General features: G+C 42.2%; 1 protein-coding gene across 1 annotated transcript in view; it reads left to right on the forward strand.

Annotated features, from left to right (window-relative positions):
• Positions 1-17,964, forward strand: part of DOCK2 (dedicator of cytokinesis 2) — a 1,824,799-nt gene that overhangs the window by 347,058 nt on the left and 1,459,777 nt on the right. Inside the window, exons 13-14 of the mRNA XM_085617853.1 lie at positions 6,752-6,877; positions 12,549-12,664. Coding sequence (XP_085473979.1) covers positions 6,752-6,877; positions 12,549-12,664 — 242 coding nt within the window. The remainder of the gene's footprint in view (positions 1-6,751; positions 6,878-12,548; positions 12,665-17,964) is intronic.

Here is a 17,964-nt window from a genome sequence, read left to right on the forward strand (position 1 = left end):
ATAATCTTTTGAAGTCAATTGGATGAGGAGCAAAAGGTCATTTTGTAACATTGAGGGAGAAGCACAGAAACATACGTGCTTGTGAAGGGATTCGATGTGAAGACATATACATAGCGCCAAAGCAGATTCCTGCCTTACATGGCACTTTGAGCGGCTTTGATCCTGTTTTAAGCTACAGTATTTTTAAAAAATCATACTCTGGAAGAAACATGCAAGTTGTGCCATGTAAAATGCTGTAGGTTGGCGAGATGCCTCATACATGACATAGAACTATTTGTATTCCTTGCACATGTAAAAAATAAATAAACATTTGGGAACACCAGCTGCTTCTGACCTGATCCAAACAGGTATATGCCTTCAAACCTGCACGTTATATATTTTTAATAGGAAACAGGAAAGTAACACTTGTTGAGTATAAAAAGCTACCCATTATTATATGATGCAAGATGGGCTTGTCCCTGCATGCCTCTCTCCTTTCCATTGTTTCACTGAGTAAGTCAGTATCAAGGCGTGAGGAGGGATGGGGTAAACTAGGCATTGTGGTGTGTCAACCGCAGGAATAAAACCAGCATTGGCAATGTCAATGGGTCTGTCTTTATAGAAATGTTGTATGGTAATGTGAAGCATTACAAGTAAATAGCATATGCATGTGTGTAGAAGTAGAATAATATGTTATGTTAAAAAGACATATATAGCACATGTATACCCATGGGTGTCTTGGCGATTGCTGAACATGCTGAGACGGAGGCTGCTAGTTGTTAAACAACCATGTCTTTAGCTCTTTTCTGAAGGTGAGCAGGGATGAGATGACACTAAGAGGTAGAGGAAAAGTATTCCAAAGCCTGGCCGTGCTATTGGCAAAGCCCCTTCCTCCCCAGTTCGCTTCCTGAATCTAACGGTGGCGACCATTCTGGCGCCGGCCGACCGAACATGTCAGTTTTGCTTGTGCCAGTTAAAATGCTTCCATAGAAATTCCAGACGTCCCCTGTGCCGTGCTTTGTGGGCCACATAGAACGCTGGGAATTTGATTAGCTTATGCTTTGATATTCTAAGTGGCCTAGAGTGTAATGATTGACAGCAACCCCATTATTCTCAAAACACTCTAATTATTGTGGCAGAAGACAGCCGTGATCCTATGGATGATAACAAGGGAAATTTGGGGGCACCATGTAGCCCATTGGACTTCGAGCACATTGTAGGTGGGTCGATAGATTTGGATGTAGGACCTGGGGAGGGAAATGAGAGTGGACTTATACTTTCCTCGCCAGATTCCATCATGACTCGGCCTGTTTGTCCCCCCCTAGGATCCCTCCCTTGCAGCATTTGTTCTTGGAACATTGCTGGTCTTAAATCTAAAATTGGAAACCCACTTTGGCAAGAATTCATCAAATTGCAAGATATTATCTGCCTGCAAGAAACATGGAGCAAGGACCCGGTACACCTAAATGGGTTCAAAACATTTCACACCCCAGCGGTGGGTACCCAGCATGGCAGGGCCAAGGGGGGTTTGACGACCTATATCTCCAATAAGCTACATACTTTAAAGATTATGGAATTAGATAAAGATTGTTATTTCCAGGCTTTAAGAATAGTTTTGGATTTATCCACTACGATAGTATTGCTCAATTTATACAATAATATCCCCTCTAGGGAAGTCAATACTGTCTGTAAAAAGCTGGCCAATGTACTTCTTTCTCAGGAGAAAATCTTTGGTTTTAATTTGATTATACTGCTTGTGGGAGATTTCAATTGTACTTTATGTAACATGACGGCAGATAATAGATGTGGCTTAGGTAGCGAGGATGATGGGTTGAGCTTGTCCCATTTTACTCATTCAAGCCTGGGTGATCAATTGAATGAACTTATTGGTCAATTTGACTTGGCCTTCATAAACGAGGTGTGTTCAACACCATTTCCCCTTCCACCAACTTTCAATGGGCGAGGCTGTACCTCCACGATAGATTTTGCACTTATTACTAATAGGCATGCTCGTGTGCTTGTTGCCTGTGAGGTGTCCGATATTGCATTAAGCGACCACTTTCCTCTTTGTTTCTCCATTTTTATCCCAAAGTGGTCTGCCCCAAAACCTGCCTCTGAGATAGATATATTATGGGAAAATCTTGCCATTGGTTCCACCAATGGCTTTACGCTTAAATGGGATAAGGTGGATCAATCTCATACGCTAAATAAGGTCCTTACTACCTGCGCCTCTGATTTTATTACATGCTTAACAGAGGATGCTCCCCCAGATAAGATATTGGCTTCTTTTTTGTCAATATCTAATGAGATTAGATCCTCCTTAACACGACAACATAGACATAATAGAGTACAGAGGAATAGCTGGTTTAATTCCAGATGCACCAAAGCGTACTCCCTCCTAAAGAAGGCACTTCATAAACAACCCAGGTGTCCAGAAGATGTCCGCAATCTGAGGCTGCAGTATAAACTCGCCATTAAAGATAGGAAAAAGGAGATAAGAAAGGATACGTGGGAAGCTTTGCACCAGGCCTCACTATGCAACGATAGTGCAAGCTTTTGGAAGATTATCAGAAACCCCCTATTCAGAGAAGAGGCATGTCCCACCGTAGAAGTCGCGATCTCTGAGGCTGAGTGGATTGACCACTTTTCAAAAGTATATGAGGGGGACGGCACGTATTCCACCTCCTGTAACCCCTCTGATTATCCATCCTTGAGAGATATGCAGTTTTCTCTCCCCGAGGTTGAAAAAGCGATTCAAGCAAGTAAGGGGGGGAAGGCCCCCGGCCCAGACGGAGTGCACATAGATGTATTTAAGGCAGTTATGTCATTGTGGGCACCCCTACTGGTTCAGGTGCTAAATGCTTGCTGTGCATCTAGCTTTTTATCTACTTGGGTGGAGTCTATAATTGTTCCAATCTACAAAAAAGGGGATCGTCACAAACCGGCCTGTTATAGACCCATTTCTCTTTTAGATTCATTTACAAAAATAGCGGGACGAATAATTCTGGACCGGCTACTTCGATGGGCTGATGACAATTCTATCCTCTCTGACCTACAATACGGTTTCCGTACTGGATTAGGTACAGTGGAACAAGGCTTAAATTTTCTGATGTTAACGGGAAAATATACTAGAGCCAGGAGGGAGAATCTGTTTGTAGCCTTCGTCGATCTTTCAGCCGCCTTTGATTGTGTGATTCATTCCAAACTGTGGATATTATTGGAACAACTTGGGGTTGAAGATAACATTATTTATTTTCTTAAATGTTTTTATAGTGAAGCTTCTGCATCTGTACGTTACGGCCAAAATGGGGAATGCACGGGTAAAATCCCAATCAGGAGTGGAGTCAGGCAAGGTTGTGTCCTGGCCCCTTTCCTTTTTAATTTGTATATAAATGGTTTGGAGAAAGCCCTGTGCAATAACAAACTTGATCCCCCCTATGTTGCTGGCCGTCCCATCCCGTTATTAATGTATGCGGATGACGCTGTATTAATGTCCCGCACTCAATTGGGACTACAGCGCGTGGTTGCTAGTTTTGCCCTCTTCATGTCAGAATTGGGCCTAAAAGTAAACATAGCAAAAACATTTATCATGCACTGTGGCAGAAATGTAAAATCTAAGAAGCCTATTTTTATTGAAGGACATCGGTTGGTTTTTACTCAACAATTTTCCTACCTTGGTATCTTATTTACGCAGAAGGATTCTTGGGGCAAGGCATTGGCTGTAAAAAAACAGGCGATGATTCATTCGACAGCTGCTCTTAGGTCCTTCTCGGGGAAACTAGGTACTCGACCCCCCGCAGAGCTAATTAAAATTTATAAAGCTAAATGTTTATCTGGAGCCATGTATGGTAGCGGAATATGGGGGATAGTGGACCCGATTCCGCTCCAGGTTGTTGAGAATACCTTTTTGAAGTTTATCCTCGCGGTTCCTAATAGTTCCTCTAGTTTTAACTGCCACACTGAACTGGGTCTCTCTTTTATATCTGACCTTATTAAGCTAGAACCCGTTCTGTTATGGCACAGGGTATGGTCAAAAGATGAACCTAAGCTTAATAGAGATATTTTGTCAGATGTTATCAAGTTAGATGGATGTATGAGGATACCGTGGCTCAGATATGTACGTAATTTTTTATCTGATATGGGCAAATTAGAGTACTTTTTAAATCCGCTTACTACCTCAGCTATTTCCAGAAAGGATCTTAAAAAAGAATGCCTGACACACCTAGAATCCTTAAGATGTGTTGTGGAGGTTTTAAAACCAACTGTCCTTCAACATGAACTAGTTTTAACCACTTTTAATATCCAACCCTATTTGACTTATGTACCAAATAATTTTGACCGTTTTTTACTCTGTCGTTTTAGATTTAATATCTTTCACAGATTGGTCAGTTTTCCCACAATCAACGACTGGTCTCATGATTTGTCCCCATGCCCCTGTGATGAAATCTCTCCACAAAGTACCATGCATGTCGTATTGTTTTGTCGTTATTATATCCATGATAGGCGAACAATATTATTGCCCTTCCTAAAGATGATTGGACATCGTCAATGTCGCCGTGCACTGTATGAGATCCAATGTTTGGATAATCACCTTTGTGTTGCAACAGTCATTTCTTATTTGAAAAAAGTGTTTTTTATTAGAAAAAGGATGATCTTATAGTGTATTTTTAAATACCCTTGGGCATTATGCTCTTCTTAACCCAAGTTTTTATGACTTTTATGTACTTGCTGTATTTTACTTATGTACACTTTTATGATTGTTTTTTGCTTACAATCGAATAAAGTTTTTCTGATTCTGATTAGCTTATGAACCAGGAGCAAGTGGAGTTTTCGAATATTAGAAGAGATCGTGTGGAATTTGGGAATATTCAAGATCAATCTGGCTGCTGTATTTTGAACAGATTGTGGTTTCCTGACCTATTTTTCCTGAAGGTTCATGAACAGTCCATTGCAATTGTTAGGAATGAAAGGAAAGATTCTTCTTAAGATTCGAATTATGTAGAATGAAGAAGAAACTACCTTGGATACTTGGTCTTCATATTTGAACTTATTGTCAATAATGAGGCCCAAGTTTTTATGTTTCGTCACATGTAAAGGAGGCAGGCCCAGGTGAGTAGGCTCACATACAAGTTGTTTAATACCTAGTTCTGATGCCATCTCTAAGAGAGCTTGGTTGTCTTTGTCACTTGAGGATTCTAACTGAAAGTTAAAGTCTCTAAGTAAGGTGAAATTATCTGATTGGAGACCAAATTCCATCAGCGATTGAAAATTTAGTAAAATTCTTGTTTTTTGGCCCAGGGCCATAATAGTGGTGTAGGTTATAGTTGCACTGCCAAGCCAGACCTAAAAATCCTTCTACGTTAATGACTACCCTCATCCTATCTATGCTTCTGCCAAACAAAGACAAACACCATACATTATCTTGTTATCTAAGGCACGCTTACAGCATTACAATGTCATGTGTGTGCTCCTGAAAGTTCAAGCTCAGCCAGCTGGAAAAATAAACAAAATCACCACAGCTAGTGGAAGTCAAGCACTTTTATTGTAGAAGTACACAACTTGGGCCCAATCTAAAGATGTACTCCTGGCTTCCAACATGTGGGCGGAGCCAAAGACCCTTTCTAGTGATACTCACTCATAATTGTGTTCCGACAGCTGCACTGTCAATCCAGACTATAAAAACACCCATAGGTCAGGATAGATGTAGATAAAAGTAAACACAGAAGAGCAGATGTACAAGCACACACTCACATACAAAAACATACCTTCAAACACTTGTTCACATAGATAATATCAAACACACAGACGTCTGTGCACATGCACCCACAAATATACACAGTAGATTTGCATATTCACATGCAGAGGCACAGCAAAACCGACAAGCATTTATTAATTTATGCATTTACCCAGACCAACAGACATAAAGCCACTAATGCACACAAGCCAAAAAACATACAGACGATTGTGCACACAATCACACCTCTGGGCCTAAAAAACAAAACCACAGGCACGGAGGAACACGCCAACCGACACACATTCAGGCATAATATCACACACTACATCCATTACAGTGATTGGAATGATAATGAATTACTGTATATGATGAATACATGGATGAGGGTAACTTAATGGAAGGTTAGAGATCTAGCTCTGGGTTTTACAAGGATAGAAATTTGAACAGATGGATGAATATGTGAGTTGATAGAGATATATGTAAAGTGGTGGTTGGCTGCTCAGCTAGGGAGAAGAATGGTTGAAAGGAGCCTTGATTCATCATCCATAAACTTACACATCAGCTCACTCACCATTTCAAGATCCAGGCACCCACTCACCCACTCCTCCATGCATATACTCACCCATTCATCCAGCATCCATCCATGCACTAAGTCACTCATCCTTTCTTTAGTTCATGCACTCACTCTTTTATCCAACCATTGACATTTTCCTGTGCTCACCCTGTAAACTTTCCACACAACAACATACACAATCACATGCAAATCCTTATAAAAAAGACAGACCCATTGCCTTAGTCAATGCTCGGTAGAATAATGAAACCGGGAAGGATGGGCCAACGCATGTTGAAAGGGGCCTGCCTGTGTACATGTCACAACTACAAAAATGTTCTGCCTAAATAGTTTTTTAAGTCACTTCAGGTTCCACCACTAGATGAAAAGGTACCTCACAGAGATGGTAATGGGAAAGGGTTGATGGACTAATTATGTAGTCACCACGAAAATAACTTCAAGCATATTTTCCTAAACTAATTTTTCAGGTCTTTGGGTTACAATGAAAATGCTTGTTGGAGACGCTGTGCAAATCCGAAAGAACTACCCTCATCTTGTAGACAGGACGACGGTTGTAGCAAGAAAGCTAGGATTCCCTGAGATTATAATGCCAGGTAAGAAGTAAATCACACTGTATCAATTAACATGAGAGAGATGCGCATTTGTTTTCCTAACACTAACTGCTGTGGTTATTTTTTGGTTTATTGTTGCTTATGAATTCAGGTAGGCAAAATTGCCACACAGAGAGCGAAACGTGGCAGTTTCACTCATGGACCTGATCTACTGCTCTGTGGGTGGAAAAAACACAAAGCACTGTGAGGGCTTCACCAATGTATTTACCTTAATGCTAGTTGCATTGAGGTCAGTATGTTGAGGTTGTATGACAGAAGCACACATGGCTAAACTATTCGTGCCTCAACAATGCAGTCCCAAAAAGGAATGCTTCTTAACCCCACATTCCTTTACCACACATGCCTTTACCTCCGGATGTTGTTGTAAATGCTTGATTGGTAAAGTAATGCATAGTTAAAATGTATTCACCCTAAAACTGACCCCATAAATGAAAACTGCCCCTCCTCCCCGCTCTGAGAGCTAAAACTCTGCACCACATCTTAAAAACTCCCTTGACCCCATCTCCCCCAACCTGGGCCCCAAAACTGCCCCGCCCTAAAAACTGTCCCTCCGCTGAAGCCCTAATTTTTGGTCCCCACGTCTTAAAAACTACCCTGAACCCAGGCCCCCACCCTGAGCCCTAAATCCCAGCCCCCAACCCTATAAACTACCCTGACCCCAGCCCCCCGCTCGGAGCTCTTAAAACTGAACCCCACTCCAGAAAACGAATGAGCCCCAAAACCCGGGCCCCAGCCCTAAATAGTACCCTGACACTCGCTGAGCCCTAAATCCAGCCCTCAAAAGCTCATCCCCAGCCCCACTTACCAGACCGCCTTACAGATCTTCCTCTCCCGATCCCTCCTGTTCCTCTCCCCGCCCATCCGTGCATCTAGACGCGCACTGCCTTAAACACGCATATGCTTGGTTAAGGCAGTGCGTGTTTAAGGCAGGTGTGGTTCCGCTTGTGGGGAAACAGCACCCGTGGCTCGGTCTGCGCTGTAAAGTCCGTTTCCCAAACATTGACGGGACCACTGGCTGCAGTTTAAAGCAACCTCCGCAGGAGAGAAGCCTCTGGGCAGCGCCTGCCTGGAGAGTCCTCTGGGCTACTCCTTGCAGGCAGGTAGCACTTTCAGGATCCCCAGCTGGGAAAGTTTCGCTGAGGGGCACGTTAGGGGTCTGCTATTGTAAACAACGTATTGTAATTACTGTTAAGTTCAGTACAATTGATGGCTAGGACATTGCCGAATGGCACACCAATTCCTCGCTTCTTGCGTTCCTCAAAGCCCGAAATGAGGTATTCTTCTTTTGTGAAATATTTTGCCTGCATTCCTCTCTTTTTCTAATGTATTGCCGGCAGTTGTGGGGACACAAAAGTGCCCGCAGCTTTGCGTGCGCGCACTGAAGATGTGAAAAGGGCATTTTTGCTTCTGCCTACTAATGATTTGCTACTGTCGACTTTTGTATTCTCATGTTTTTTTAATACCTCATTTTTATACAGTGTAGAAATGTAGATAATGTCATGTTTATGATTTAAAGCCGACAAACAAATTGAATTGTGTAACAGTGCATTTGTACAGTTTTAAATGTAGGGATGGGTCTATAAGAGTTGGCGCCGCCTTATTCACCAGTGCTGATGGTAGATGGACAGCTCGAGCACAATTGCTCACTAGGAACTCATTTACGTAACACACATTTTTATTGTTTTAAGCAAGATCTAACTATCTTGCAGTGATTTAAACACACCAGGCTACGAATGCAGTCCATATGTTCAATACTTGATTGCCTCTAAGATTTTAATTAGTTTGTGACTTCACACATGACTGGGGAGAAACAGCCCAACAAAAAAGGATCGTATACAACACTCACATCAGCCGAAGTGAGTGCTCTTTATTTGCAACCAGGAACAATGAACATTAGAAAAATATACAGATTAAACTTTGCTGTGTATTCACACTATTTACAAATACATTACAAAGGAAGGAAGTGACTTGTGTAACCCAAGTGGAGTGACCATAACCAACATTTGAGTAAAGCTAAAGTGTCAATTATTCAAAAAGGATTTGTTATTGGAATTGAGAGGATGTCCTTTAGGATTTCAGGATAAATAATGTGATTCTAGAGAATATTCTAGTGTTCTGGACTGGACTGTCCTTTGTAATCGCCAACAACGTTTCAACCCTCTATCGTTATTGGGGTCCCTTCAGGACAGAGATTCTGGGGACTAGGGCTGTTGATTTATGCCGCAGGTGCAATGGAGTGAAAGCATCCAATGTCAAGGAATATTATTGGGTGCCGTCTATGGTGGACTTCCAAGATTGTTCTAGAGGGTGCCCAGAAAGTTTAGGGCCAGTCTCGCTCGAGAACCACGCTGATTGTGCGTCGGTATTAGTTACTGTCAAGAGGGAACCATTTCACCCCTTGCAGAGACCGATTGTGTTCAACTATTGTTAGCTTATCCAGCACTTGGCTAGCATCATGTATTCGAGATACTGGCTTTGGATAGATACATATATATATTGAGAGCTAATTGAATTCTCCCTCACTTTGTCTTACTTCTCATCAGAACACAGAAGCAAGTATATAATATGCCCTAAACTTTCCGGGTATCTTCTAGAACAATCTTGGAAGTCCACCATAGACGGCACCCAATATTATTCCTTGACGTTGGATGCTAAAACGTGCAAACAAGGACTTAAAAAATGCATAGTATTTTTTCATTCTCACAAACAGGTTCAACAATAAACAGCAGCAAACCAAATGTAGGGTGTCAAATCTCAGACTCTAGGAAGTTTCAGGAAAGTGGAGTTTTGAGAAACAAGACTCTTAGGGCCTGTTTCACAAAGTGCCTTTGCACTCGTGGCGGGGGCTCCTCAGTCGTGGGAGAGTCTCCGCACTCGGTCGGAATCTCCACAATAAGGCAGTGGTTCCGCCTCGAGTGTGGAGATTCCCCTGCGACTGCAGGGCCTCTGCCATGAGTGAGGAGGCACTTGTGTATAAGCACCTTTGTCTGTTACCTCATAAGGAAGCAAACTGTACACACAATTATTCTTTACAATCAGGAGGAACAGATTGAGCTCCTGGTTCCATGGTGCTCATGAATCTTGAATGAGGAGGCAGAAAAATATCAGAGGTTTATTGTTGGCCAATTTCACTTGCCAGCCTAGATCTATTAACAGCTGACCAGAGCAGGTGTGTGAGAAGGGTAAATTGTGACTGACCTAGATTTTTAAAATTATCCCTACTTCAGTCAGCATTCTGGTTCGCATGTAATCCCTCATGCAAAAAAGATACCTTTGTCCTCCTCATCTACAGCTCAGACAGACAACTCTCAAGTAAAGATGCAAGTACTGTCTGACTATTTGGAGCTTAAGCATGGCTATGTACTCTATATAGGGCAGAGATACATCTGCTAATATTTGTGCGGTGTTCCACACAACAAAATGACAGGACACCCCTTGGGCATACAAACGTTTCAAAAAGGACCTCAAAAACTACACCTGACTGAAAACTGTGGAGGAAGCATGCAGCATAAATGGAGCAAACTCTGCATTTGGAACACGTGGGCTGCAGGCATGCACATATGTGTGACACTGTATGAATGGGCATCGGTGCTTAGCATACGATGCTCCTTAATCCTCAAATTAGGGTGTCTTTCTGTTCTTGGGTGCAACAGTGTAATAATTACCCACTAAAAGATAGAGTATATTCAAACCAGACATGAGGTCTTTTCTCAAAACAGGAATCATGATGTCTATCAACCCAGTACAATGTTTTTCCCCAAACTATAGACAATAGAGCATCTCTTAAGAAACGCTCAGTAGCTGAATATAAGAAAACGGGTAAGCAGCCTCACACCTAGTCAAAGACATGAACAGTGGAACACACATGAAGCCAGAGTGAAATTACCCTGTGCCACATTAAAGGAGAGATCACACATGCCACGTCCATCCATGGAGTTGTATTATATATGTATTGCAACTACCATAATACCCATGCCACAGAAGAAAATATGATAGTGAATGTTTTTCAAATGCATATGGATTTCTAACCACATCCATTCAATCACTATATACTTAATTGTCTGACAATGGATTGACTGACTCACAAAGAGGATTAATTAGATGAAGAATATTATTTTTTACTCAAGGGAAACATATATAGGTTATGGCTTTGTTCCTGATCTAATCTGGTGACACCTCTCCTGAGCAAAGTCTATGTTAAATTATTTTAATGCAATAGAAGGTCTCAAAAAACCACAGTAATTTTGGTTGCTTCAGTTATTCGAAAGAGCACTGTTCCTTATCTCTGCGCATGCTCGAGTTATTGCAAAGGCCTTTAGAAGAGATCACGACATTGAAGACATCAAAGCAAAACAGAATCCATGGAATGCTCTCAAGCGAATATAACATTTAACTTAATTAGAAGGTTTGCGGGAGTAAACACCCCTTTTCTATATGAAAGCAAGAAGTGTGATCAGAGGCAGGGAACATCTGCTACCGCAGGTAAATAGCGGATAGTTAGCACAGATTACATTGGCTCCCAGTATTTAAAAGCCTTGGTAATACTTCATTATAACGTTGATGTTGAAGGCTTTAATGCACCTTCAGCATCCTCATATTTCTGCACAGAGCGAGCATGTGCCACTTCGTGCCATCAGTAGCAGGTCAGCACTGAACCCCTACCCCTAACAAATGAGAGTTATCTTCTTTTGTTGCTTCCTGTCCTTCTTGCCAGGAACTTCCAAGGATCTTATCAGAAGGTTGTATGAGTGCCTGGTGTAAAGGAATCCTCTGTGGATGTGACTGTGCTGTACTTGTGGAAAAGCCTCTTGCAATAGAACTGCAATGGCACTGATATTCCACTCAGATGAAGAATGCAGGGCCCCTCAAGGTGCTTCTTCATTCATTTAATGAAGAAAAGGTATGAATGTAGGTGCACCGGGAGCACGTATCTTTTCCATAGTCAGTCTGTCTCTGGCACCTAGGTATTTTTGTTAGTATTGAGTCTGCCAATTCCACATGATTTATCATACAAATGTCAGTCTTTAAATAGATTTAGGATATTCTGCCATTTTTATTTCCAACGATAAGCTTATGAGTTCGGAAAATAGGTAAATTTTTTATTTTTATATGTTAATTCAAGCAACTCTTCCAATGTTGTTGGTTGGGCCGGACACAGATCACTACTGGACACCAACCAGTAGCTCACGCAATGAGTAGCTCACGAGCTACTCCTTGGAGAAGTCTACTGTAAAACATTTTGACATGGTTTTATTAATTTCAAGACACATTCAAATAGGCTAGGTATGGCAGCCTGAAGTACATTTAATGTTCACGACCTTCCTTGCATCCTTATCATCAGGTTTTCTGGGGAGTTCACACACTGTGGCGCTGCTTATCCATTTTACAATGGATGTTAGATCGATTCCAACTCTGCTGCCAGTAAAGGAAACCTTCTGGTAGCCTTATGTCACAAACGCTAAAGATATCAAAAGAGTAAATGTACAGATTAAAACTCACATTCTGCTTTTGTACTGTGTGCTGCGGAACCAACAATTTAACATAACATACAGTAGTGTGAAAATAATGCATTTCCGTGGATCCCTTGTTGCTACTTCCTCAGTTTCCCCTACAAGTATGAACTAGTTCTTAATTTGTGTGTGTTATCTCACAGGTGACATAAGGAACGACATATACATCACAATATTACAAGGTGATTTTGACAAAGCAACACAAAGAAATGTGGAAGTCGTCATGTGTGTTTGCGATACTGAAGGAAAAGTAATTCACGTAAGTTTATGTCTTACACTCGTAAGCATTGTAGTACCACTGATAATGTTTTAAGGCATGACCTGCATGAAACTATCTAGTAACTTTACTGTAATGATAAATGTGCCTGACATACTATTTTTCTCAAAAGGAAATGTAATTGACATATAAGGCTTAGGCTAACATTTAATTATTTTGATCAATGACATAAATACATCTGATTAGGAAAACGTGAACATTTGTGATATTTGAATTGCCAAAGGAAGCATCACTGTGATTCTTGTCAACACATTCCATAATTAAATTGATGAGGTTAGTCCGCAGATTTAAATGAAAGAATTCACTTATTTACGTCTCTGACTACAGGTTAGATTCGAACCTCAAGATCGCCGCTTTAAACAACTGATGCTCCTGCAGTCATTTCGAGACACAATCAGACCCTTTTCAAGAAATGATTGCAAACTCTTGTTCAGTGCCGCGCTTTGTGACAAACATTTAGCAATGGAACTTGGCTTTGATTTGTTTTTGTGACCGGCTCAGCCGAGGAAGAGTTTCCACAGCCTGCTGCTTTTGACTTTGTGACATTAATCAAGTTTCAGAAAAACATTAACCATGCAGTTTTGTGAGCAATTGTCTTTTGTGCCAGGCTTCAAGCAAAGCCTGACTGCTGACCTCCAAGCTGCTTTCCAGCCATTATCCTGTCAATTATCAAAGGAGCAGACATGTAGGTACATTTTTTCCAACCCAGATTGGTGATGTAGTGAATAAAAAGACAGCAATCTATGTCTTAAAGCATGAACACCTGTTAAAGTGGGAGACAGAATAATAAACACAGTTCTGAGAATTTCCATCTAATGGGCTGTCTCGCTTATCCTGCTTTTTGATTTTTGATCATTACTGTTAATATTAACAGCATTTATAGAGCTCAGACTGAGGAATGTTCCGGTGCTGGGTCTGAGTATCACCAAGAGCTTGCTAGCCTGTACCTCTTAAAATGAGTGTTTTAAGTGACTTCCTGAAAATGAGGTGGTTAGGGCTTTGTCTCAGATGAGGAGGGAGTGCTTTCCAAAGCTTGACTGCTGGGGCCCCCTATTGAGTTGCCTCCAACTCGCTCATGATTACAGAGTGAAATAATTAGTCTGGTGGTTGAGAGTGAGGTAGCATTCTGCTAGGTTGATATTTAGAAAGTTTAGGGCCCGATTACGATGTCAGGCAGACCGCCACCGACAGGCTGTCGGTGGTGGTCCGCCCTACAGCTAGGGCAGCGGTCCGACTGCCGGATTAAAATACCGGCGGTCAGAGCACATCGAGCAGGGGGAAAGACTGCTGCCTCTGACAGGCTCAAGGTGCCCATCAGGGCGGCAGTTGAAGCCTAATCCCTTCAATGGAGGCGGTGCCTGCAGAGGCACTGCTGTAGGGATTAGGATGTCCATTTCCCACAGTTTTTTACTGACTATCCGACTGCCATCAAAAGGCTGTCAAAAAGAGACTTTGGGGGCCCTAGCAGGACCCCAGTCCCCCGTGGGTCTCTGCTACGTGGTTAGTGGGGCACATGTGGTGCCATCCCCAAACATTCATGCACCGTGTGCCAGGTACCTGGCACAAGGTGCATGGATGTTTGCAAAATGCTTTTTACCATTGCTGCTTGTGCAGTGGCCCATTTCGTTGGCCGGTGCACAAGCCGCAATAGTAAAAAGCATTTTCGACCACCTGCACGGTGGCTGTATCATAATTGGGCTGTCGGGACCTCCAACTCCTTGTCGGACGATCCTGTGCCTGAAACAATGGCATTTGGACGCTCGTCAGACCACCATCAAAATGAGGCCCTTAGTTTAGAGATATCTAGGTCCAACGCGATGAAACAACCAAGGGATGAGGCAATGTGCTTCAACAAAAACTCTTTCTTTAACATTGATATAATGTAGTCAACGTATAAGTAGGGAAAAGCAGGTTCTGACAAGAATCAGGAGTCAGGGGTTATCGCACCATTTGGGGTTACCCTGCTGCCAGAACAAGCTTCTTTTAAACTACCTATGACAATAACTTTATTGTTGTCTGTGTTTATTTTAAGGCACTGTTGCTCCCTTAGAAAGTTATGCCAGAGAGGCAGTCATTAACGTTCTCCATAGAACAGCTAAATGACCCATCCAATCGGATGATAAAGGCGTACCTGCATTATCTTATTAGATGGGCCACAGAGGCGACATATATGTTAAACAGTGTAGGGCTTAACAAGAAGTCCTGTGAAACCCCTTTTGTCACTGGTCTAGATCTCAATTCAACTACTTGCGTTTTGGCCTGTAGATGAGACCTCAACTACTTCAAAGCTGAACCACCGATACAAATCTCATGTAGTGGAATCAGAACTATATTGTGGTTGATGGTATCAAATGTGATGGTGAAGTTGACTACCATTATTATCCAATATCTAGTGTAGCTCATCGGATAACTCAATGAAAGATTGTGTTTGAGGTCCTTCCAAACAGGCTATATCTATAGGCACTCTGTTTTAAATATTAGTGAGCTGCTCATTATCACTATATAATTGGATAACATATTAGTCACATGTTTGTCAAATTATGTGTCTGTTGACTAGGATACATTTTCCACACAGTCAAATATGTCTCAGGTTGCCAGACGGAAGGTGAATGACCTGCTGTAGTTTCAGGACTGCAACAAGTAATTTCCTGGCAAGCCTGGCATTGCAGAGGTAATACAGGAATACTTCTTATACTTCAGTGTTCCTTGGGAACTAAGGGGCATATCATTAAGGGCTGGTGACATAATTATCGCCGCTTTTCCGTCCGTTTTCTTCTGAAAAGCGGCGATAATTATATCGCATTATTTGCAAGGACACGCTAGCGCGTGTTTCCTTGTTTCAGCTCCCGTTTTGTTCACGCCTCGCATTGCATCTCTAATGAGATGCAAAGGAGGCGTTCCTGACAAAACACCATGGGAAAATATCGCTACCCCAGCTTCGTGATATCATCAACGAGGTGTAGCGATATTTTAAATCCCATTAACTATGCCTTAACGCAGGAATTTAACGTCTGTTAAATTCCTGACTAAGGCATAGCTAAAATGGGAGGTCGAATATGGTGATATGACCACAGGGTCGTATCACCAAGGCTATCTCCATTTTGGGTGCAACATCGCTGGTTTTCCAGCGATGTTGGCCCATTTCCCTGGAATATTATCGCCCTGGAGTAACGCGTTGTTAATAACGCGTTACCAGGGCGATAAATTCCTGCGATAGACGGTGATAAATAAACAAGCACTTAGCGCGCTTTGTGTTTATTTATCGCCGTCCTAGTAAATATGCCCCTACATTCTCAATCATCCTTACGAGACCATATGCATCCAAATCAGGTGGGTGACACTTAACTACTTGGAAACATATGTCACCTACCATGCTACTCAGCCTGTGCACATATTTGTCCTGCATAATGATTCTTGGATTCGGATGTTGCCTATAAAGACAAATGCAACCTCCAGATCAAACTAGCAATGACTGGGCCTGGGCTTGTTTCTGAGTCTCATATTTCATTTATTTGAAGACATACCAGACCTCCACTGTTTTGTCATCCAGGAATTTAGTGAAACGTGGGCACATAGTCCTTTGGCCACTGGAATTGAGGACTAGTGGCCCATTCACATCTACATCAGATCATTCCAGTCACCTGACTTTGGACCTATGAACCTCCCTCCACTACATCCATCCCTACATGCAATGAATTAATTTAAATACATACATGTGTGGATATTTACTAGTGGCAAGGTGCACTGTCTCTACTTCAAAATCTGATCTTAACTCCGTCTTCCCGTTACCTTGTATTTTGGGGTCTATGAGGAGGCTTAATGTGACATGGAACAACAGTCACATGATGCTAATTACACTGCCATTGTGGCATAGAAAGCTGATTTACCTGTGTACATGGCCATGTAGTAAAGATATGGGCCATAACCAACTTTATAGACTTTCTATGAAATTGAAGGATTGGACTGGGATGTGATTTGCTGATCAGATCTAGCACTGGCAGATAGGTAAAAACATTCTTTCATACTGTGTGTGGTTTCTACCTGCAGTTATGTGGCTAGAAGGTGATGCAACTCAGGACAAACCTGGATAAAGAAATGAGACCATCTTCCATTCTGAAGAATTCAGTTCTAGGATTTCTCACTACAAGATGCTCACAGAAGTACACAACTTGAATGTGAGGACCCTGTCATGAAAGTCTTGGCTAGGAATATATAAAAAAGAAATTATGTGACTTTTGCACCCTCCACCCTCTTACCCATGTTTTTTGGACTGGCATAACCTCCTTCCCATGAATTAATTTTTCCCATAGTATGAGCAGCCAGTAAGACTGATAAATGTTCAGTTCTGGACGCTTACCGGTAATATGGTCTGGGTCTTCCACTGTCGAAGTAAATGCTTCCAGAAGCCGTGGTCTCACCACACACTGGAATATGTGGTAGGCACAGGCCCTTGAGAATCTGCCACTTTCTCAGAAGTAAAAAGTCAAAGGCATAAAAACCTTGTTGGACAAAGTCTTGAGAGGCTTGAAGAATGCCAGGAGTATGGAATCCAAAAGTGGAATTCTTCAGGAGGGAAGAGTAAGGATCAACAAGTGAAGGAACAAGAAAACAAGCCTAGGAACATGGCTTTGCTGCAACTCACCCTCCAAACTGATTGAAGCCTTTATATAAAAAAGGAATGGGATAAGGAAATCACATTGAGACATCACATGCCAGGAGACACAAAGGATTGTGAAATCAGAAAGGAACCTAGGAAGAAGCAGCCATGATGGAATAGGAAATTAAAGGGGAACCAAAACCTGAAGTGGACTAGCTGCATAGGAGCTTTAAAAGGCATCTGCAAACCCTTGGTCAGGTGATTGCCATTTTGGAGTTCCGCAGCATGAGGGTAGACAACCCCAGGTGAGTAAAGGTCATAGCCCATACCTGTGGGCTTCATGTGGCATCTTCTGAGCCCTGGGAACTGCATGACCACACAAGGTACCAAAGTTCCTGGGTGTGCGGGCATCACTGATGCCACAAAAGTAGCATGGGTTGGGAAAGGCTGTGTACCGGAAATAAAGCGTTGTTTTGATTTTGATTTCCACGGCACACCTCCAGTGCAGCCTGGCTTTTTGTCTTGTGGGTTTCATTAAACCCAGTATAATAGAGTGGGTTAATAGAACCAATCAATCAATCAATTAATCAAGTGTCTTGTAAAGTGTGACTACTCACGCGTAAGGGTCTCAAGCCACTGGGGGTGGCTGTTGGTCTGTCAAAGGCGCTGTGGTTCAGTCGAAGAA

Source organism: Triturus cristatus, chromosome 7 (assembly GCF_964204655.1).
Source record: "Triturus cristatus chromosome 7, aTriCri1.1, whole genome shotgun sequence".
Taxonomy (NCBI): domain Eukaryota; kingdom Metazoa; phylum Chordata; class Amphibia; order Caudata; family Salamandridae; genus Triturus; species Triturus cristatus.